Source organism: Anopheles maculipalpis, chromosome 3RL, assembly GCF_943734695.1.
Source record: "Anopheles maculipalpis chromosome 3RL, idAnoMacuDA_375_x, whole genome shotgun sequence".
In the NCBI taxonomy this organism is placed as follows: domain Eukaryota; kingdom Metazoa; phylum Arthropoda; class Insecta; order Diptera; family Culicidae; genus Anopheles; species Anopheles maculipalpis.
This window is the reverse complement of record NC_064872.1, coordinates 70,008,685-70,032,309: the sequence shown is the minus strand read 5'-3', so window position 1 is coordinate 70,032,309 and position 23,625 is coordinate 70,008,685. Positions and strand designations below refer to the sequence as shown.

General features: G+C 44.9%; 2 protein-coding genes across 3 annotated transcripts; one reads left to right on the top strand and one right to left on the bottom strand.

The window, feature by feature from the left end:
* The first annotated feature begins 1,458 nt into the window (after window positions 1-1,458).
* Window positions 1,459-4,549, top strand: LOC126561862 (leucine-rich repeat-containing protein 40). The gene is made up of 7 exons (XM_050218211.1): window positions 1,459-1,624; window positions 2,470-2,660; window positions 2,740-2,943; window positions 3,024-3,147; window positions 3,228-3,918; window positions 3,994-4,374; window positions 4,444-4,549. Exons 1-7 carry the CDS (start codon window positions 1,459-1,461, stop codon window positions 4,547-4,549), a joined length of 1,863 nt encoding a protein of 620 aa, XP_050074168.1.
* A 470-nt stretch (window positions 4,550-5,019) lies between these two features.
* Window positions 5,020-23,335, bottom strand: LOC126561507 (probable E3 ubiquitin-protein ligase HERC4). 2 transcript variants are annotated; one of them, XM_050217703.1, is made up of 13 exons: window positions 22,349-23,335; window positions 14,430-14,529; window positions 13,442-14,348; window positions 10,842-10,849; window positions 10,083-10,151; window positions 9,808-9,994; window positions 8,723-9,116; window positions 8,241-8,655; window positions 7,998-8,131; window positions 6,007-7,482; window positions 5,699-5,924; window positions 5,244-5,357; window positions 5,020-5,180 (listed from the first exon to the last, which is right to left on the bottom strand). In XM_050217703.1, exons 1-13 carry the CDS (start codon window positions 23,332-23,334, stop codon window positions 5,028-5,030), a joined length of 5,169 nt encoding a protein of 1,722 aa, XP_050073660.1. In that variant the 5' UTR covers window position 23,335; the 3' UTR covers window positions 5,020-5,027. The 2 variants fall into 2 exon arrangements, with proteins under 2 accessions (XP_050073660.1, XP_050073659.1); XM_050217702.1 differs by lacking the exons at window positions 10,842-10,849; window positions 13,442-14,348; window positions 14,430-14,529; window positions 22,349-23,335 and having other exon boundaries at window positions 9,823-9,994.
* Between the last annotated feature and the right edge of the window lie 290 nt (window positions 23,336-23,625).

The window sequence follows — 23,625 nt, the reverse complement described above, 5'->3', positions numbered from 1 at the left end:
TTGTGGTTCTACTGGCAGCTGGCGATAGGGAACAACTGTGTCACGCTAAGCTTCTTTGGAGAATGATGATTGAATTAAACAATCAACGTGCGTGTTGGACACACAAAACACTATCTCACAGAACACACTTGTGACGCCCGACTGCCAACATCAGTGCACTGACACACATAATTTGCGCCACCCTTCTAAATCGTGCGTGAAATCCCGCTGATAAAGGTTACTGAACTTGGCAATGCACGCGAAACCTCATTCGGACTGTAAAACCGTACTTTGCCATACCGTGATGACCTTTAGCATCGATCCGTAAACGTACCGAAGTGTCCACTATCCCTTTCTGGCACTCAACACGTATTTCCCGTGGCTTTGCAGCTGCTCGGAAAGGATTATCGCGAAATCTTCACACCGTCGACCTTGACACCCCAGCCCAGCCAGTGTTTGGTGTGTTTTGCAAAAAAGGTTAGCGGGAACTAGATTGAGGGGACGGTCGAGAAGAGTGGAACACACACACCACACGTTGCTATGGGAGGAGAACAAACGCTGGTAATGCTTGACTACAGCACTACGATCGACAGAATTTTCACAGAGTAAAACCAAAACACTCCCATAAATCAATCTTTTTCCACACACAAAAATAAATGCTGTTTACCACCAAATCCTTTCTCTCTTCTTCACTACATTTTCCACTTAAAAATAAACTCACTTAGAGGTAGGGCAAACAAACAATCTTCGTACTCACTTTCATTGCTCCCGCACAGCAGAACAGCTGATTACTGCCTACTGGATGGGGTTGGCTTGGTTTGCCCTTTTTCCCCGTGCACGAAGTGCAGCACGTACAGCACACGACGATTCGCGGAAAAAACGTAAACACAATCAATTATCACCTTGTAACTGCGGTGCGTGTGCGATTTGCAAAAGTAATTGCTATTTACTGGGTAGCGAGCTTGCTAGCTCTGCTTCTTCTGCCAGATGACTGCTAGATGAAAATGTACAAATTGCACAACGTTTGCTGTTTGCAGTGCGAATTGTGTTTTGAAACACGTCCGGGAGTTTGACGTTTGCTCCCGAAACTTATCGTCCAGCATATGACAGGTGCTGTTATACTGGTCGTTATTTTATCGTCGTTCGAATATGGGAGTGGAAATTAATTTTTAAACAATATTTTTAATTAAAATAGTTCAATTCAAATATCAAAAAATAAAAATTTTGAAGAAAAATCCGGAAAAAACAGAAACAAAAATAGCAACAATAGAACTCAATCCACCAGTGATGTAAACGCAATCCGAAGCGCTGTGCTAGTGTGCGTGTACGGGTTTGTGTTGTTGGTGTTTTGTTGTGGTTCGCAATTTCTCCATTGATTCGGGGGTTGTTCAGTACAGTTGAGTGCAGTGGTCAAGCGTGAAAACGACAATAGGTTACACCAAATCAATTTTGGAGCAAAATCATCCAACACACAGCGTCATGAAGGCACGACAGATTCCACGCAGCAGAATCCGCGAACAGCAACTAAATCCGGTGTTTCACTTCCAAGACAAAAAGGAGGACAGCCAGATACTTACACGGGCCAGAATAAAGCAAGCGTTAAAGAGTGGTGTACTGAATCTATCGGGCAAAGGACTGGCGACAGGTAAATGTACTGATGTGGTGCGCCGCATTGCACCATCCAAGGTTAAATAATCCCAAACAGACAATGCAATAACCATTTCATGGCTCGTCGAAGCACGGCGGCAGTTGCATCACATCGCAGCACTAAAGATCCAGGGCAAAACACACACAAATGGTTTATGGAGGTTGCGAGGTGGCGCGCGCACTCACCGAAACCGCGCTTGCACGTTCCGGATGATGGATTTTTGGCGTGATTTGCGCGCCATTCCCGGGGAATGGAATGAAAATTATAGCCAACGATGCTATAGTTTCCACAGCTTCCTTGGATGTGACCTTCCGGATGAATGCTTTGCCTTCCAGAAATGTGATTTCACGGTACACTAGTCCCGGGGACACATTCGATTGAAGGGGTATCGTTAGCGTGCGCTTGCAAAGCATCCACCAGTCCACTGACGCCCTCGGAACGGATACCAGCGGATACCCGTTTTTGAACCAATTTTTCATTTTACACCGTTTAATTCATTTGTTCCGTTCGAAAGGACTGGCCACACTGGGGCGTAGTGTGTCTGCTGCCGAGAGAGACTAGAGAGAAGCATACATCTAGTAACAAGTTAGTACAGACCGGCCAGCGCACGGTGGCGCAATGCGACGAACGAGAATTCACATTCCTTATCCTAAGCGCCGCTATCGGAAAATTCGTGGTAACCGACAAACGTGCCAATGTGGCTTCATACCTTCGTGTGTTGTGTAATTTCGGCTTGAAATTAAAGAACAAAAAAATTATTGCACTTTCCAAATTCGATACTTTGATTCTGGGGAGATCCATAATGAAATGTTTCCGTTTTCTTTTTTTCCCCTCTGACACAGTGCCCGAAAAGGTGTGGAATTTAAGTGATTCGGACGAAAATGAGAAGGAAGTACGGTATGATCTTAATCGCTCGAACGAGGAAGAAAGCTGGTGGAACCAAAAATCACTTACGACGCTCGATCTTAGCTCCAACACGCTTACAACGATCAGCGAAAACATACAGAATCTGGCCGATCTTACCGTGCTGAATGTGAGTTTTGTCTACCAAATCAATTAATCAGTAACATACCCCCCCTCACCCATACAAACTAATTCAAAATTACAATCAGCTTCAAGATAATGCATTAACAAGCCTACCGAGTGGGATCGGGGCGCTAACCAAGCTAACGAAGGTCAGCCTCAGCCGGAACAAGCTGACCGAGCTGCCGGAAAGCTTCTTTCAGCTGAAGGAGCTAAAACATCTCAACCTTTCGCACAATGAGTTTGCCGAGATGAATCCGAACATAAGCGATCTAATTATGCTTGAAATATTGGTAAGCGTCGGTAGAGAGTTGGAAAAAACGGCCCAAAATTTGCCTTTTCTTTTAACGCCTGTTAATAATCGCTTTTGTAGGATATTTCATTCAATAGCATTAACGCTTTACCGGGTGGCGTTGGGTTTTTGGTAAGGTTGCAGCAATTAACGCTGAACAATAATCATCTAACGGAACTACCGAACGATATCGTCAATTTGCGCAGTAAGTAATATAAAGTGATGATGTTCAAAAATAAAATTGGACATACTAATGAATTCCGTTGCCTTTTTTCCCCTTGCCAGAACTTCAAAAGCTTGATCTTGCGAAGAACGATCTGAAGAAGCTACCCCCTGTGATGGGTGAGTTGCGCCGTCTGGAATGTCTGTACGTGCAGCACAACGACATCGACGAACTGCCAGATTTTACTGGCTGCGAAGCACTGAAAGAGTTGCACATTTCGAACAATTTCATTAAAACACTACCGGGAGATTTTTGTGAGAATCTCCCACAGCTAAAAGTGCTCGATCTGCGCGACAACAAGATCGAACGCTTACCGGACGAAATTGCCCTTCTCGCTAGTTTGACAAGGTTAGATCTTTCAAACAATACGATCAGCAGTTTGCCCTCGTGTCTGTCTACGCTGGCACATCTCGTTAGCCTACAGGTGGAGGGTAATCCGATCCGTTCGATTCGGCGCGATATTATCCAGTGTGGTACGCAACGTATACTGAAGACCCTGCGCGAGAGGGATGGAACGAAGGGAAAAATGGAGACGGAAAACAAAACGGGATCATCATCGACGGTGGTGAAGAATTCGCTTTTCTCCGAGAGTAGTACCTTCCCGGATGTGTATCAGATGCGTAAGGGACGTGCGCTGATCGTGTGCTCGAAGGGTTTGATCGATATACCGGAGGCGGTGTTTTTGGATGCGCTCGAGGCGTGCGTTTACAATGTGGATATAAGCAAGAACAAGCTAACCACTGTACCGTCAGGGTGAGAGAAGTTTAAAAATGCGTATTATTCCATGCTCGACAAATTGGAACTAATATCCCTTTTTTTTTTGGCTAGAATAACTCATCTATCTGCTCTGCTGACGGAGCTAAACGTGAGCTTCAACTTACTCCAAACCGTACCGTCATTTTTCTCACAGTTCGAAAAGATCAGCTACCTTAACCTATCTAACAACCAGATGACCGATTTGCCGGAGGTGGTTGGGCTACTAGTCACGCTGCGCGAGCTTAACGTCGTCAGCAATCAGCTCAAGCGCATACCGGACTGTGTGTACGAGCTGCGCGGATTGGAAATATTTCTTGCCAATGGTAATCAGATCGAGGAAATTGATGCATCGGAGCATGGGCTCGGAGCGCTGAAGCGGCTGGCTACGCTGGATTTGGCTAATAATAACATTAAGCATGTGCCGCCAATCCTGGGCACGTTGAAGAACATCACGTGAGTAGATGATTTCCGTAACGGTAACAAACACAAATATCATTTTATCCATTTTCTCCTGAATTTTAGCACACTGGAACTAATTGGCAACAGTTTCCGTCAACCGCGGCATCAGATATTGGAAAAAGGAACCGAATCGATCATGTCCTACCTGAGGGATCGTATCCCACAGTAGCTGCTTACACACTAACATACTTTAATGCACAAAATCTTGTTGATCTTGCTTGCCCATGCTTGCTTGCTTTGAGAAGCGCCATCGTAGTAGTTGCCGCTTTGTTTACTGATTTAGTTTGCACGCATTTAGGTGGCCATATTCAGGGAAACGAATGTAACGACGAAATACCAAAAAAAGGGAGAACGAAAGAGCTAATAATAAATATATACCTGTTTTTTGTCACAACACTAGGGCACGATGCGTAATTATTGCTTTACGATTTTATTGCCATGACTTGATCATTTCGAAAAACACAAGCATCGAACGGGGAACGGGGTTGCTGTCTGGTTTGTCATAGAAGGGACAGAAAAAAGGTTTAATATAGTATACGCGTAATTACACCAGAAAACGAAAAGAGGAAACCAAAAACCGACCGTATGGACAAGAAGAAACAAACTAGGGAGAGGTGCGACAGAGATATGATCGATCCGGGTTTGTCTCACACCAAGCTAAAGCCTTGCGTTTGCTGGATTGCCTGTAGCAATTTGTACTTGAGCTTCTCCTTCGTTTGGTACTGAGGTAGATCGAGCAGATTAAAGCAGGTGTGTGCAACCGGTAGGAATTTGTCGTCCGGTGTCGGTTGAATGTATATCTGCGAATGGAGAAAAATAAAATGAATAAAAATCGGTAATCTTCGACTTGACGTCCTCCTTACCTTGATCGCCTTCATACCCATGATCGGGATACGATCACAGCCGGTAAGGAAGAGGAGGAACTTTTTCTTCTCCTCCAGTGGTAACTCGTGAAATACCTCCCAAAACCACCGTATCTGGAAAAAGTGGCAACAAGGGCGAGAAGTTTATAATATGATGATTCCAATCCATGATCCAATATCTAGCAACACTGTCCACAAGAATCATATGAACAACCTCTTTTATCATGAGAACTCCGCAAGGAAGAGACCTCTTTAACCGTGAGAACTCCCCCAAGAGAGAGACCTGACCTGTGAAGCCATGTTCAGAGCTCACAGTCCTACTCAGGTTTTGATCAGGCGAATCCGTAATCCAATTTTATTTCGCTTACATGGACAGAGCAGGTGAGGTTCTTCAATTGAAGTATCTTCAATTAAACAAATGGACAGTGTTGCTCGACGTGTGTGCATATTCTTACCGTTTGATCGCTACACTTGTAACCGTTCTTGTATTCGGCGTTCTCCTCCAGCTCCAGCCAATCGTACTCCTCGTTCCCCACCACAACCGACATCAGTTCGTGTGCCTTGAACAGTTTTAACACCCGGCCACCGCACACACGCATAAACCCGGCGTGAAACTGTCGGAATGACTTCTCAACCGATTTATTAAACACGTAGTCAATGTACAATTGAACAAACTCTTGCCTATGTAAAGAAAGTACAAACAATAGTAAAACATCCGTTAGTAAGTGTTCCCATCTAAGTTCCCCCATCCATCCGTACTTACTTGTTGGATTGTGTCAGTCGAATGTTTTCCCCATCCGGTTTCAGCGGAATGGTTTGCACCTCCCCGAAATAGTCCCGCGTGGTGGTAAAGGTCAGATCAAACACCTCCTCCAAATCCGGCTCCCCGTAGTCCAGTATGCTTTGCATCGAATTGGCTACGCTCGGTGCTAAATCTTTCAGATCCTGCATATCAACCTCCTCACCCAACAGCTTCTTGTACAGTGCCAGCGGGAACGGTAGCGCAATGATGGTAAAATTATAGATCGCCAGCCCACACAGTATACCGATCAACGCAAACATACTATCATCGTTGTCAAAATAATCCGCCGTAAACCACATCGCCCGTGAATCTTCGAACGATTTAAACATCCCGTACTTCGGATCAAGTATATCTCGCAGCAGCAACATGAAGAACTCTTTCCGCACACCACCGGCATCTTCTGCCTCCTCGCCGCAGAACTTGATCTTGATCGGTTTCTTCAGATCGCTAGCGGCGTAATGCGACAGCTCCCGGATCGTGTCCTGCACAATGTTTTCCCGCGTCACATTAAGCACAATGTACTGCGAGGCGGCACTGGGCATCGGGGAGCAAAGCATCGAGAGCAGATTGACGGTCGCGGCACTCTGCATCGCCTGGTACATCTGCATCATCTGGTCCGTCTGCAGCAAAAGCATCTTCGCCGCGGCATTAAAAATGAAAGGATAATTACAGAGCGAAAACGTGACGCCTTTGGTGTCCGTCGTCCAGCGCATATAATCCTGCCGGATATCGACCAGATCGTCAATCTCGTTAATGTGAAACTGTTCGTACGGCAGCTTTTGTGTGCGCTTCTGATGATTGATCCAGTACAGGACCGCGATAATGTCGAGCATGGTGGCAAGATGGGCATCGTACCGTACCTCCTGCTTGGTCGGTGGATCGATCACCCGGCACAGCTTAAAGCTAATGATGTACAGGATGGCGCTCTTGAAGTTTTCCACCATCCGTTCGAAGTACTCCTTCGACTGGTTGGCCCACCAGTTTACCACGATTTCGTACGCATTTTTGGTCAGCTTTAGCACCGACTGTCCGAACGGTGAGTGGAGCTTTTGGTAGTGTTTCGGGTTGATAAATTCGTGGTACAGCGGTAGCAGCAGATAGATCCGTAGCGTCTCTACATCGGCCGGCGAAGGCGTTAAGGCACCGAGCAGTTCCGATTCGATCGATTCGCGGATAACCTGGCGAATCGTGTCACGCTCAACTTTACGTATCTGATCGAACGTTTCGTCGGCCGCGTTCATATCCACACCCGGGTGTTTGGAGGTACAGCAAAAGTGTTCATCGTTTGGCAGTAGCAGGGAACCGTTCAGACAGGCCAACGATTTGAAGATCGTTTCCACCGACGTTATCAGATCTTGTTCGACTGTTTGTTCGGGTTCGATTTTTGCTAGCTCTTTGCCCATTTCGGGCGACAGGGAAAGAATCTGCGTGGTATTGCTGTCGTTGGGAAGAGAGGAGGATGAATATTATTATTATTATTAGTTGTGTAGAAAAATGTCCGCCACTTAGGCATAACAAAGTGTAATCTTAAAAGCTAAATTTACATACTAATAAGGAATGGAAAGAACGAACATAGAAAATTACTGTGATTAATTACTGTCGAAATTTCAACACACGAAGAAATGGGTCATTTTAGCCGTACACTCTGTCAAAAATTCGGTCAGTAATTTTGATTACACAAAAAGGAGGAGAACCAACTTAATATAGGATCTTCATCTTCCAGTTTTTCAAGCTTTTCCAGTAGTAACTTAAGCGGGAAGGTGTTGAAGGCTGCCCGGAAGTCAATATGGATTGTGTCAACTTGGAAAGTGGGAACGTGGGAAAAGGGACAATTTGAATTTAGACAAAACAAGCACGACACCGAACTCTGGATATAAGAGGAACGTTACAACTGATTGCTTTTGATAATTTGATATCGTAAAAACCCCAGATTTGACTCCGGAAACACTCACTCATAAACGCGAAAATCGGCAGAACCGTCACTTCCCATCACCGACACAAAGCACTGATCGCCACCGGAAAAGATGCGATTTACAGTGATTTGCGATTCTTCATCACAGCCGGACGCTTCGAATTCGGGTTTGAACTGTGAAAACAAAACAAAAAAAGAAAAGTAACCCGATCGATCAACCGATCGATCGCCATTAGCATTTTCATCCTCCGGACAGCAAACGGAACGGTTGATAGTCCCTTACCCACGGTCCACGCACAATCTGCGGCGTGTTGAAGTTGCCGAGCATCCCGATCCCCAGCTGGCCGACACCGCTCAGCCCGAACCCGTATATCTTCCCGCGTGAAGGCACAAACGCTAGCGTATGCCGTCGACCGCATGCAACTTGCGTTATTTTGCTTCCCATCAGCTCAAACACTTTCCGGGGCAGTATCTCGTTGCTACAGCTACCGTGCCCGAGCTGGCCAAAAGTACCCGCCCCACACGTAAACACGCCTCCTTCGTTGGTAAGAAAGACGGAAAAATCATCACCACAGCTAATGTACCGGACGCCCAGACTGCGTAGGGTGCGTAACTGTGTTGGATAGCAGCGCGAGTTCAGGTCGTTCAGTCCGAGCTGGCCAAAGGTGTTTTTGCCCCAGCCAAATATTGCACCCGATCTGTAAAAAGAAGAGAAAAAAATCCATTAAAACATGTCGAGAGAGGGCGAGAGGAGGCTATGCTTACTTGGATACAGCGAAACTATGATTTCCACCGCACGCGATAAATGCTATCGGTACACCGGCCAACGATTGTACCAGCGTTGGTATCGGGACCTTTTCATTTGTCGTACCAATTCCGAGCTGACCGTACGAGTTTGAACCCCACGCGTACAGATCACCATTGTTTGTAAGGGCCAAACAGTGGTATTGGCCGGATGCGATCTGAACCACATGCTTGGCACCGATCGCTTTTATCATGCGTGGTGTCGGTTGTCGCCCGTTTTCCGTGTCGTGCCCTAGCTGACCGACTGCGTTCGAGCCCCAGCTAAACACCTGGCCCCAGTTCGTTAACGCTAGGGAGTGTGCCGTACCACAGCTAACATGTATGATGATGTAGTTTTCCAGCGATGTCAACAGCTCTGAAACGGATCACAAAACTAGTTAGCGTATTTTCTTGACCACTGAAATTGCTTTTTGATAAATGGGGTTTGAAAAAATGGGTTAAAAACAAACGTGTGCCCCAACTAGTGGACGAGACTAATATCTCTTTACAAGGAATTAATCCATTCTAGTAATGCGGCCTGGCCATTCTATACGAGAAAAAAAAAACACTCTTTCTCCCTCACTACTGGGATTCAACTATTTTTACAACTCTTTTGAGAGTAAACTGAATATGCCCGGGATAAGGCAAACAATAAGGCTAGTGCTGCCATTCTCAATAATGATGGAGAATATTTGAAGGAATTCAGTGAATCTTACATACATCCCATTTTAGCCAAACCTAACTTTTAATGATCGGGAAGGTTCCGGGATTACCTCCCACATAACGACGTCACTCCTCTCATAACGATAACCCTGTAACAAAACAGCTTTCAAACTATATGTTGATTCGAATCCTAAAGTCACCACTCCCAGAATCGTAGTTTTTAAGCTCTCAGCGAATCACAAAAGAGTTTAAACATTCCTAGCGACTATTAATTCCTTTGTAGTGTGACGACTACACAACTAAAGTATCAGAGTGTGGCAAATTAAAAAGATTGTTGTTGGAACAGAGAACAAAAAAAAAGGAGTCGAAAGATTGATGAAACGGTGGTAGAATAGTTCACATACTAAATCTGGACATACGTGGCCTTTTGTTTGGTAGCGTGTCGTTGTCGTGGCCCAGTTGACCATGATCATTATTCCCGCAGGCGTACATTTTGCCCTCCTTCGTGAGGAACAGCGTGTGTGTGGTTCCGCAGGCCGCCTGGGCCACATCTTCGGCCTGTGACCATTCCATCTTACGTGGAACCATTACCTACATTACAGCATACGAAGGAAAGAATCGATTTTGAGTCCCGAAAGATCTAGCAGCAATGGATGTGTGGATCTAAGTAGGCACTTACCTGTTCTTCCTCAATACCACCGAGCCCGAGCTCACCGTGAGCTGTATTACCCCAGCAGTAGACAGCCATGTTGAAAGCGGTGCTACGGCTACTAACCTGCACCGGAAAGGGAGAAAGTATCATCAGCATTTGCAGCACCCATTACACCACAATGCCATGGATAATCCAGCATAATTAACGTACTGCAAGTTATCGCATCGCAAAATATTGAACTGATTGAAAGTAAAATCACTTCCCATTTGAATCTGCATCTACATAATCACAACATCACACGCAACAATTTGATTGTATTGCATGTGCGTATCACATTCTGTGCTGCCTCTCGCCTTTGCGACTAATTTCGTACAGAGAACCGCAAGGAACCGTCTAGAATAATTACGGCAGTCGAAAGATAAACACAACCACGATGACTTTACGCTAATTAGGCACAACGAGATAGCTGTGCATGGCGAGGTGAAACGAACGCAACTGCGCGAACAAACGTGCCAAACAACGTATGCACTTTTGGGGAAACGTTAAAAAAAAAGCAATTCTCGACCCAATTTCTACACACCTTACCTACTCCAGCAGCTGGCAAAGGGAGGGCTTCCTCGCACCGAGCAACGACTGCCGTTTTCACATGTAATTTCTACCACCGATCGATGTTGTGGAGTGTATCTGCTTACATAGGCTGGCGTTTAGTTAGACGCTTAGCGAAGGACAGACAATTCTTTTTTTCCTCGTAGAAACAAAACATTTACAGCTGATTTGGAAAGCAATTTCGGGATCTAGGACGTTCCGAACAGTCAACAATAACGCACTTTATCCTCGAATGGTGTTATGGATTTCGTCGCGTGTGTAGTGCTTATCAGTGTGTGTGCGTGAAGGAGGCGATGGTCTAGAAACGACCGCAATAAACTGTCAAATTGGATGTCATACAATTTGACGATTTTTAGCAGGCGAAATTGTTTCCTCTTTTTGTATATTTTGTCCATCTTTCAGTAGCTGAGTTTTAGTTTTATCCCAATTTGTGTTTTTTATTGAATTTTTAAATCGTCTTTCTCTCTGCACTTTCCCTATTTCGGTTGAAATAAGTGAGCCCAGGACTATAAACGCGAAGCGCGCGCTTTCCACCTGTTCGTCGACTTTTTCCCACGGTATTTCATCGATTGTTGTGGTGCAAGTTGTTTACATTCCGTTCACTGCCAAAAAAAAACCGCCAAAACAATGTAAAATTGATTAAAAACAGCGCACGTGCTTCGATGCATTTCTTTCGCACGGTTTGCAATGAGTTAAAAGACACTTAAAACTAGTGGAGTAATTTTTCTTATCAATTTATATTACAAATTGATTATCTATATAATAATGGTAATGGTAATAATCAATCTCCTTGTTTCCCCACGATGATAAATCAACGAAGAAAATGAAAACGAACATTGCAATAGGGAAACATAAATCAACATATTTTACGCATTTGTTTTTAAACTGGAATATTTTGTTTCGCATTTTTCGCTTCCTCTTTGCTTTGCTTTAAAACACCTTCGCAACGCAACGAAAACTAAACACGCACCTTAAAGCAAACAATTAATGCAACAACGAACCCCGCTTTTTTGTTGCGAATCGTAACAAATCACAGTCAATACATTGCGCCTCTTCACTTTCATTATAAATTTTTGTGTGTTTTTCGCTATGTTTTCAACTCATCTCGTGTCTATTTCATTTGGACGGCAGGCTGTATATATTATGTATATGTGTGTGTTTTATTTTCTTTGTTGTATGCCACATGGTATTAAGAAGTACATAAACGAGATGTAACACAATCCTTGCGCTCCGAAACAGGGGTTCGAGCATGCTTTAATACTGCACGCCTTTAACGATATTTCACTTCTGTGCGTTCTTCACTACCGGTGTAAGGTGCACCTGACTAGCACTAGGCAATGTAATTGAGGAAAGGAAGAGTATAGAAAAAAAAAAAAAGGATTACAAACAATTATCTATCCTACACTGTTGGATGGGGGAAGTGTGGTCGCGCTTATGATATTATCTTTGATGTAAGAGGAGGTATGTATGTATTAGGGGACTTACTACAAGTATCAAACTATCGCATTAGAAAAAGGGGTATATTATTAAGTTGAAGTTGGAAAATATACACACACCCTCGGATTGATCCCGGCACAACCTATGTTTAGTACTCGTTTAGCTTTAACTTCTGCCGATTCAGACACACACACCGGTTATTCAACCGGTTCGGAACAACCTGACTTACAAACTTTACCTCCCCTTTAAAAGGTAATTTGTTCTAAATCTGCTACACTATGCTTAATCACTAAGGATGCTGGAGGATATTCTTGTGTGATTTCCAACTAAGAAACGATTGTAAACATTAGCTTATCGTTATCCCATCAACCACAACGTTTTTTTTCTAGTTCTAGTCTAGTTTTCTAATTGCTTGCTTTTTGTCTGTCTATACACACTACATGGAGACGAATCATTACGGAATCATTACTGTGCCTATATATATATTGTACGGCAGCTTACATTGTACGGGTTTAAAATGGTCTACTATCATTTCAAGTTTCAGTTTCACTCTACATTTGGTTTACTTTGGGTCCCCACCACTACTCCGCCTAGTGCGCTGGTGTGCATTGATCCTCTACACCCAAGAGTCATCCCAAGTATGCTTCATTGCCCTCCCCTTTTTAACTAATATTTACCCTACATACGCATCTAAGAATTGGTTCATTGCTTATCGTTCCATAATCCAGCCACAGTGTTGTTCGGCTGCTCTCAAGTGTTGCGGATGCTGATATGAGTTTTGTTCGCAATTTTTAATTGATCGTGCACAAACTACTACTATCGGTACATAAGTAGATTAGGCTAACCTCGACGTGTTATCTCACAAATAAGCAAACAAACATACGGCAACGTAATTCGTAATCTATATGTATGTCTCTTCCGGGGGTGTGATGGTTTGGTTTTCTGGATACCAATACAAAGCAACAAACGTAATAAAGTTTTGGCACGCATGTGTTTTCCTTATCATTTTCCTTTTTTTTCTTTTTCTCCTGCTATTAATAACTAAGCTTGGAATGCAATTTTTACCACTGTTTTAGTAAGATGCATCAATACATAAATACTAACGTACGTCAGCTCCACCCAGCCTTTTTTGTTAACAAGCACAATTCTCAACGATACACACAGCTAACAAAAATAATACGACAGTTTTTCCTTCTCACCACTTAACAATAAAAAAAAACAATTATATCGCAACAAATAAACGGAGAACAACCCAAAACCCACACAATATTTAATGCTGCAACAAACGGCAACGTCTCCCGCGCGAAGGCCTCTCTACTTCGGTACCATCACTTTCGCCAGACTTGGGAATATTTCACCTTGAATCGGTCCACACTCGACCTTCTCCCCGTCGACCGTCATGTGCCCATTAGTACTAGTTGGTTCGATCCGGAACGCCGAAACCGGTACCATCTGGATGTGTTCGTTCGCCTGCATCGGAATGTGCGTTCCCGAGCTTAGCCCGAGCAGGAACGAAAGTAGCTGCGATCGCGAAACACCCGCACGAATAATCAGCAGCCATATGATGCCATCGTTTAGCCGCGATTGGGGCGCAAAGTAACACTCCGTACTAAGGTGCGACTGGTACGCGGCGTGTACCATCACAAACTCGCCGGCAATCGTTTGCCACGTGTCCGGAAGTGTGGCAGTTAGTGCGGGAAGCCGGGAAGGTGGTCCATACATTACGCCCCCATTCGGGCCACCCCCGTTCTGCGTCGGATCATCGTTGGAAGCTTTGTCACTCTCGTATATACTGTCGACGGTCGAGAAGTAGGTGCTTTTGCGGGAGGTGGCCGAATACCAGCTATCGATGCGCGGTCGAAACGAATCCAAATTGGTGCCCGTTTCGAGCGATAGCACATCGCTAAAGTTTGTATCACAGGCATCGCAGCTACCGCCGATCGTACCACCACCGTCCTGTCCTGCTAGCCCCCGGCAATCGCGACAGTTGAGTGTGGTGTTGTAGCTGACACTGTGCTTGAGGGTACCGATACCGCCACCGTTTGGATGAGGGCCACCACCTTCGCCACCATTCGTTTGACTAACTAAGGCGGGAAGATAATACACCTTGCCCTGGTAGGTGCGCAGGCTGATCAGCCGGTGGACGGACCACACGGTGAACCGTTGCCCACCGATGGCACGCAATCGTTCGCTCTCGATGTCGATGTCCGAGATGAGGCCCCAACCGACGGACAGAAACGAGAACATAATCTGAAAATAAGGGTGGATTTTTTTTTAGGAACAACAATCCCTTGAGACTGGCTTAAACGTTCTCTCTTTCCAAATACTTACATTGGAACGTGTTTCGACTCTAACTACGTCTAACATGGAATGTTTTCCCTTAACTACCATTAAAGCTGACGCCAGTACGGGTTTGGTTTCGAACGGCTCTCTGGAAAAAGGGAAAGAAAAGGAAGGAAAAACACCACATTTTATTATCTGGATACATACATCGGTACATCTGTTAGTTATCGATCTACAACAAGAACCCACGTGCTGATTCCGATATGCTTTGATAGCGGGCCATTTAATTGGTTGATTACGTTACAGCAAACCAGTAGTTTCGTAATGCCATCGATTAGGTTTATGCAATGTGTTTTACATCTTTTTCGTCATAAGGTCATAGCTTCGATCCATTATTATCTTTATTATATCTCTACAAAAATATGTTACTTACAGAGGCACTCATCTGAACTAAGACCTTTTAAAATAAGGCCAAATTGAACCTAGCGCTTGCATTAGAGAAACATGAGAAACAACACATCATACGATGGTTCGGGATCTTACCGATCCATACTATTGTCCATCTTTTTTTGGAACCATGTCTCTTATGCTTGGGGGAAAAACATACTATCTTGTTAGATATAGGTTCGATGAGGCCAAAAGCCAAAAATAAACAAGAAACTGCCATTAAAGATTTAAACTGGGTACAAGCTTCTTTCCCTGAGCGAAAAAGTTCAAGATAAGTAGGTTACATCTTGACCAAGGATACTTCCGGAGAAAGACCAAATCCCCGTTTAGGGTATAGATTCAGACCACCACACAGAGTTGTACAACAACGTTGTTGATCTTTAAACTTAGCAATCCTTAGAGTATCTTTAAAATAACTTCGACCCTTTCTAATTTATGCAGGGGAATGAAGTGGAATCATCATCATCATCGTCGCCCTTTAAATGTAGTTGAAACTACCGAGCAAAACTGGAGCTTTGTCGGAGTGAAAGTTGGAGAAAAAGATGGATAACATGCAAAATGATCCGTACAAGAATCTGAGGCTGAGGGCCTGCAATACTATTTTCTAATGCGTCGCTGTTGCGAGAGGTTCCCAACTGATCTCAGGACCGATCAAAAGAGTTTTAGCGGATTCGGAGGGCTTTATACAATGATTCTGTGACCAAAGTTGAAGTTAGTAATTGATCTTCAAGGTCCATTCTGCTATTTTCGTACTCAGCTAGCTCATCCCGATAACCAATCGAATGAAGATCACCTCGCGATGCCATAACTTCAATATGTATTCTTGCCTTAACGATCAACTAGGTAACGCCGGACATCTTATGACTTACTAGACTTGCTGATACCACGTAGCTGGATAGTCTCAACTATGGAGGAAAGGCCAGCGATACTGTCGCCTCTTCTACCGGCCCTTCCCGGTGGTCTACGTTAAGCAAAATCTGATATGACCCATTTCAAACGACTAAATATGCTGATAAATGTTCCATCCTTGAAATGAAGGCAACATTGCCCAATGCAACCATTTCAAAAGGTATGTCGTTACGCTAAGTTACCGATTTATCATTAAATAGATTACTCCCATAACGACGTGATTACGGTTGGCTTGAGTGTCGCGAGCAAAAAAGAAGCCGCCAGTCGATAAAGACGACGAACGTTAAAAAGCATGAAGTGATTGGACGGAAATTCGACAGTAAATTAAATCTATTCTAAAACGTATAACTAAGAAGCATGTAAGATCTAACACGTCACCCGACCTCACATGGTTTTACCCCAATCTATCTGTTTGTTTTATTAGCCATGTTAGGTCCCGAACTCGCAATGGAACGACAGGTGGCTCTGTGACGGAAGGCTCGTTACGCGAAGCAACAGCTTAACACTCTCGTGTACTCGAGGACAACAGTCAGCTAGTAGTACGACACCTGTCTGTCCTCATTGATTAGGACTGTATCTTATCAATGCGAGCAAAATCGAGCCGCGGGCGTTCAAATTGCGCGATAGTGACGATTGTTGGATATGTCACGCTGTACAAGCCAAGCAGCACGCAAACCAACGAAACAAAAACTGTTGCATCTCCAGCCGTCCTTGGTCCCCGGGGGAAATCACACTCCAACCAGAGTAGTGTGCAAAGCAATGTTTGAAAGCAAAAGTTTGCCATCGCAATACTATTATCCACGGGTCTCCAAAAACTCCAAACACCAAAATGCCGGTTTGTCAAGTTTGTCTCACTGTTCGCTCTAATGCCTGCCGGTGCTTGGTGCTACAAATTTCTTCGAGTGCGACCGGTCGGTCGCTTGAAACTGGCAATGGGCCCCCGGATCGAGCCATCGTTCACTAGTGGCACCACCACTTCATCGGTTTGCTGGCTCGATGCCAGACCGATGGTGTGAGCTGTTAAAGGCCCGTTATGTAATCCTCTTCCGAACCAAATCGATCAAACACCACCCAACACGGGGGCTTTCCCTATTCTGGGTGGGTAGGGTGGAGTTTTTACTGCCTTTTTTGCTCTCCTTCTGCTTTATGCCTGCTAAATTCTTCCAAGGGTGTTTACCCCAGCACTACACCACTGAGTGGGGTAATTGTGGCCGACAGTAGGTTACCTCTTGAAATCGAAAATGGCCAATCACTAGCCCAGGCACATTTGCACACAGAGTGCCTTTTATTGCCGCCCACTATGTGTGTGTGTGTATTACACTCAGAATGGTCGTGTCAATAAATGTTCTCATGCTTAGGCCTCGGAAAGTAGGAAAGGTGATCTCGGTGTTTTTGCGGTCAAATTTCGGTTTCAGCTCGATTCGGGGCAAAATCGATAGAGAGCCTAAAACTGCTCAACACCCAAATCCGAAACAATTCATTCATTCTTCATCGACCTTGTCGATTATGAAGCTTGCTGATACCGGTAAACCGGTAAGCTACATAAAATCGCAAATCTAGACCACATAGGCACCTTGGGTATAGGCCATTTAGCATCCCAGCGGCGAGGCGTAATGAAATCGAATTGATCGAAACGAGAATTAGGTTCATTTTTCGACACCCGGTCATCCGATGCTCTTCTCCCTTTACGCATTTAGCTGTGGGGGTTCACGTCAACATTATCTCATCGACACGAACTACAGCCGAATTTTGACGCCATCAGAAGGCATCAGAGGAAACAGCACACAACGCCAACAAAAAAAAAACAGTTGCGCGATTCGGGATGAGTTTCGGATAAGGGGTTTTTGGCAAACAGATAGTGCTTGTTGTTGTGACGAAATGCTTGATCATCGCTTTATGCGCGTATTCTCTTCTCCCTCGTCTGGCGCTGCTATGCCTGACGCAAATGACGTGAATTGTGTTTGCATTGGTGCTCGGATCAACGGCGGATTTATTTACCGACGCGAGCAAAAGCATTATTTCGCTGATTGTATTGTCCGGTGTTTGGGGTTCCCTGTTCGTTGATCATTTCTTTGCTAAAACAAGAGTACACACTACCATCAATAACAGGCGCGGAAGAGAAACAGAGCAACCTATCGGAAGCAGGCATGATGCAAGCAAAACTGGAACAGTTTATAAGGGTAAATAATAGTATTTACCAGGCGATTTGAAGCGAAAAATAAAGGAAAACTCCCTTTTACGCCGCAACACGTTCCTATTTATAGTATTCATTACGTTTCACCAATGGATGTAAACAAAATCTTAAATATTAAGCAACAAAGGGAACGCAGATTACGATCATCCTTGAACGTGACGACTACACGCGGTAGTTGCTGTTGTTACAGCGGGTGAGCTCTGATTGGCATTGGCGTCGTCGTTTCGCTGTTCTCCTCTTCCTTTGCCACTGGAAGTGTGACCAGAGGACGGGGTAATACCAGACAGCCCAGCAGCTTGGTTCATTTTTATTGGCAAATCACAAGGTGAAGTTCACATTGCACCGATGGAAGAGATCTGGTTGTGTGGCTGGGGTTTTATTTTTTTGTACGCAAAGATGAACAAAGAAGCTGCGTCTTGAATCTCTCAAATGAATGTGAAAGGACGCAACAAAGCTTCCACTCTCGAGTCACACCGATACAGGGTTTTAAACCATATAATGGAATTGTAAAACACTTCGGAGAATGTTTCAAACAAATAGTGGAATATTGGGGGCGGCCCGGTAATGACGTCGTTGGTTTTCACACGGCAGGACCTCGGTTTGTAATTCCATCCAGACCTTTCCCCCGTAGTGAAGATATTATTATCCATTATGGTATCAGCAAGTCTAGTAAGTGATTTGATGGTCGGCGTGACCTACAAGGTCGTTGAGCCAAGAAGAAGTGGAATATTGCAAAGCTCAACGCTGAATCAACACTGCTTTATAAAAGCAGTAATTAGCAAAACTTTAACAACAATTTTTTCGTTAAACTCGCTCAAAAGTGAGTGATATGGCGTACCGATATAAACAAACTATTGGATGATATTTTTAATTTGGATCATTTTAACAGAGGAGCCCCAAAACATCAGCAGAAATTCAGTGCCTGATTGCCAGGAACTGCAGTCGAGTTGCAAATCTCCCCCAAGTTCCGCAACGAGCATGCAATATTCAACTACATTTTTTAACTACTCCACAAACTCCTGCGATCTAGAAGACTGCAAAAACACACGAAATGCACGATATATCGCACACTGATACGTCCGGTAGTCATCTACGAGTACGAATCCTGGACTATACAGACGGAGAACGCCAATCCAATCGCCATTTTCGAACGGGCGTGTGGCGGAGGAGAATGAACCACGAGCTAGCTTAGCTGTTTGGCGGTGCTGATATCCTGACAATAGTCAAAGCCCGAAGGATACGTTGGGTAGGGCAGGGAGGATGTCGAACTCATGCCCCACCAAGAAGGTGTTCGTCAGCGACCCGTTCGGCACGAGGCGTAGAGGAGCACAGCGAGCTCGATGGCTGGATCAAGTGGAGTCTAAACCTGTCGGAGATCGGATGCAGCCGTGGATGGAGGACTGCAGCCCTAGACTGAATTCCCTGGAAACTAATTGGAGACTTGGCCATGTCGACGCGACGTGCTCAATCCTGAGCAGGCCAAGAAGAAGAGGATTTTATATTAATTTTCCCGCAAGTGATTCTACAACTTCATTACATGGATCGAATTTCAATAGCATGGGATGAGGACCAAATGCTTGACAGGAATTCCACAACAAAGTTCCACAGTCGAGTTGCAAAGTTCTCCTAACTGAATGCAAGAATCTACACTACATCATTGGAAGATTCCGCAAGAACCTTGCAGCAATGCACTAAACATTTAAAATTTCCAATGAGTGATACAAAAGTTCCATTATCTGAATCGAAACCGTGTAATACAAGTGAACAGCTAGACGTTTTCGACCTAAGGTGGATTGATCAGTCTGTGTACTAGTGATGGACGGGCCGACCCGAACCTACTGGGTTGGAGCCACCCCGCAAGAGACCCGGAGCGGTTCGGGTCGTATTGCCAATTTCAACGAGTTCAACCGTAAAAAGTCAACCGTGAGTCGTATGACCCATCACTGTTGTGCATCTTCTTCCGTCCCCCTGTGTAAGGCAATCGGTTCAAGGTTACCAAAAGGCAATCCTCCCCAGGGATGGCTTGGTAGGGGTTTATCGCTTCAGAATCGTGTCGTTAAAACGCAATAATTCCTTCCAACAGAACACACAAGCAGAAATAAAACACGACTCTTTACGCTCTCTGTACGCCATACCCTCTTCTCATCAATACGCTATCCTACAACATATAAACCTGTGGGTTAGAGCAAGCAATTGTACATGAGGGTCTTATCTCAGCTTCACGTAGTGAAGTGACATTGCAATAACAGAAACCGAGTATCCCGATATCGGTACCGAGAACGAACGATCCGGGGTACACAGTATAGTTGTTTAGACAAACAGCTCCTCCGTCCAAAGTGGTCCTCTCCGCCTGTGGCACTTTGGTACAGAGTACGAACTGATAGATCGATGATAAACCCATTTTTTTTGTTGCCTCCTAAACGGACCACCTGTCAAGTCTTGTGTCGCTATCCGGTAATAAAAACATGCGTTTTACACGCCGGAAGTAGTGTACGGACAATAATAATGCATACGCGATTTTGTACTGTTGTAGGCAACCACCCTTTTCGCGTGCAGCGGATGCGAATAACCAGATTTTGATCAAAACATATGAATAATGCAGATGCCATAACCAGTAGAAGAATTATTTATATTCAAATTGGTAACAAACGTTTACATTCCGGTTTAAAAAAAAGGTTTTCTTTAATGAAAAAATATATTTTTTAAGGTGTGCACACACTCTACCAACGGTGACCGACTTATGATCGCGTTCTATCGCACCATAACGGTGGGTGCTACTTCCGGACAGGCACCATACCATATCAACACGGTGATATCCAAACCGCAAACCTCCACTTTCAAGGGCACACCACCGAACCTGGGGGTCCTGGGACACTTGGTTGGTTGCCAGCGAGGTTCTACTTCCTGCCAGCGGCAATTACTTAGTCGAATAATAATTATCTACCCTCGGTAACCCTTCCAAGCTGTGGCAGTGCAGGGTGTAAATGAAGTGTCCCGAGAATCATGTGCTCATAAATCAATTCCATTGCGTGCATCTAATGCATCTACGAATGCATTGCATGCACACGTTCTGCGATGGTAAAACAAATGTCGGTTGTAATTTAATATCACCGACAACACCCCGGATGTATGTTGCATGTTTGAGATTCATTTTTGGCTACCAACAAGATTTATTTTACGGTGAGTATAATAACGGTGGTCATTCTTGGTAGTGGTACAATTTCATGCATGCCTAATCTTGGGACGTTATCTACAATCGAGCCTAAAGTATGCTTTAAAAATCGGCTGATTCATGCGATGATTTTGCCTCCCGTTAGTGGTCACTTCATCGATCAATCTTCAATTGTCGATCAACACTGCTGTGTACAGATGTTATTTGAATGTGTTATCGGTGGATTTGTGACAGCTAGGGTCAACAGCAAGTCTACCAACTATGCTCGATGATGTGTTCGTATTATAGGCTCTTTTTTCAAGCAAACAAATTAAATATGGGGAAGAACTTCGATGCCTATCGTGCCTTTTACAACATGTACTCTCTCAATATCTAAGAGAAAGGTAAGAATAGCGCCAAGAAGTAAAATTCTCACCGTCCAGCAGTGTTATAGAGCCTTAAAGTGGAAGGAGAACTAATCTGGTATGACTTCTTTTTCGCCGTCTTTTGATCAGTTACACAAAGAAGAAGCAGCTGGTCGCTAATCGCTTAGCTCTGGGCGTTAATTACTGACTGAGGATCCTATTTATTTCCTTTCTTCGGCAGTCAACAGAGCTTAATCACAAAATAGCTATTCTATGATCTTAAGAGTGCCATATAAGGACACTACCAGATTTTGTCAAAAGACTTCGCCACAAGAGACAGGAGAGGAACATCTCAAAATTCTTGAAAAACTTCCAATTGGAGGAACCAGACCATTTGCATTTGCATTTCCATCCAATTGGAGGGCCCAGCTGATCGTCTAGATCAAATCGAACGCTCAGAAACTGCCTACTCTTGCAAGGTTTCCTGACCAGATGTCTAAGCTCTTTCGTACAAGGTCTCACAAACGTAGAAATCTGTATGGAAAATTTGTTGTTTTCAAAATCAACCCATTAGTCTGATCGATTTGCGGGGAAGATACTTTTTGCAAAAAAAGAAGAATATCATCACAATGAATTTGGCACTTCCACGTGTTGAAACTACAAATTTTTCCCTGTTTGTTGTCGACGATATCGATGGCGATGTCATAAGAAGATGACCATGAAATCACCAATCCGCACAATGGTGTGAAAATGATCAACCCACCTTGCCGTGACATTAATTAATTTACAGCTTTAGCTCAAGGCCTTCGACGTGTTGGGCAGCTACAAGTAAAAAGTACTAATACAACCCAACCCCAACCAAAACAAATAGGAATGTGAATCCCTCTGGCATAATACTTACTCATAAAGGAAGGACACCGTTTTCGCTAGCCCATTGCCCGATCCGCACGGGATGATGCCCATCGGCAGCTCGTCGATCGCCGTCTGCCAATCTTCCCGCTCGAACAGTCCATTCAGCACCTCGAACAGGATACCATCGCCACCGACCAGCACAATACCACGCCACAGATACACGTCCCGCTGCCGGACAAACTCGCGCGCCCAGTTACTTTTCTTCGTGATGTGCAGATCGTACGGAATCTCTGCCTCGGCAAAGATCGGTGCCACACGCTGCTGGAACATTTCGCGCGCCTTACCCGAACCCGACTTGGGATTTAGGATGATCAACATTTTGCGCGTGTCCCGCGGTTGGTAGGTAAACTTCTGTACCGGTTCGCCCGCCACCAGGTGTTTGATGGAGGCGCGCCATTTTTGTGCCTCACGGTTATTATCCTCGTAGCGATCGAAGGAACGAAAGCGCAGGGTAATGGTGGTACGCTCACGGAACCCACCACGCCGATTACGCTTGAGGATGTAGGCGTAGATGTACAGATAGGCGCTAACGTCCGTTTCGTCCTGCTCGCCTGAATTCTCCTCCACCACCTTCAGCTGATGGGAGCTCGAGATGGAGGCACAGGTGCACGAGGAACTTCCGCGCGATCTTCGCTTGCTGCGAAGACACCGGCAACCGATAATGTCCTTTAGCGGGATGGTTTGTTCCTTGGTCGAACCGTTCGATTGTTTCTTCAGACAGAGACCCTTGTCGGTGAGCCGCACCTCGAATACGGTGTTTTTCTTCGAGCTAATGTAGAATGTTTCGGTCAGATAGACGGCGGCACCTCCGACCAAGGTTTGCTGGAGCTGTGCTTCTTGCTGTTCGGCACTTCGATCGGGCACAACGACGGCAATACCTTTGCCACCGAAATCATCTTCAATTTCGCGACCGTGCCGTTCGCCCAACGTGTCGGCCAGGTCTACCTTCGGTTTGAAGGCGGCCACATCCATCATGGAACGGAGCAAGAGCGCGGTTGGGACTGTGCGTATTCAATTTGTATCGAACTTACTTAGGACACGCGTAAGCAAGCGAGACGCGCTAGGCGGGGGAAGGTTTTTGGCAGTGGCGCGATCTCGCGAGACCTCTGACCACCAGTTGTGCATCAGATCAGTTCCATTTGTCGGTTCACTGGAGCATGGTAATACTGGTGGCCGTGTATGGTACTGCTCCGGTGTCCGTCTCCGCTTCTAATTCACCCTTTACACCTTGTGCACCTGTACCGGAGGAGATCACTTCCTATCACA

Excerpts from the sequence above, each read along its gene's own strand:
- LOC126561862 (XM_050218211.1), top strand. The coding sequence starts at position 1,459 with ATGAAGGCACGACAGATTCCACGCAGCAGAATCCGCGAACAGCAACTA. Across the intron at positions 2,944-3,023 it reads TAATTATGCTTGAAATATTG|GATATTTCATTCAATAGCAT; the intron begins GTAAGCGTCGGT and ends TCGCTTTTGTAG. Across the intron at positions 3,148-3,227 it reads CGATATCGTCAATTTGCGCA|AACTTCAAAAGCTTGATCTT; the intron begins GTAAGTAATATA and ends TCCCCTTGCCAG.
- LOC126561507 (XM_050217703.1), bottom strand. The coding sequence starts at position 23,334 with ATGATGGATGTGGCCGCCTTCAAACCGAAGGTAGACCTGGCCGACACG. Across the intron at positions 9,117-9,807 it reads GCCACGTATGTCCAGATTTA|AGCTGTTGACATCGCTGGAA; the intron begins GTATGTGAACTA and ends GATCCGTTTCAG. Across the intron at positions 5,181-5,243 it reads TGGGTATGAAGGCGATCAAG|ATATACATTCAACCGACACC; the intron begins GTAAGGAGGACG and ends CTCCATTCGCAG.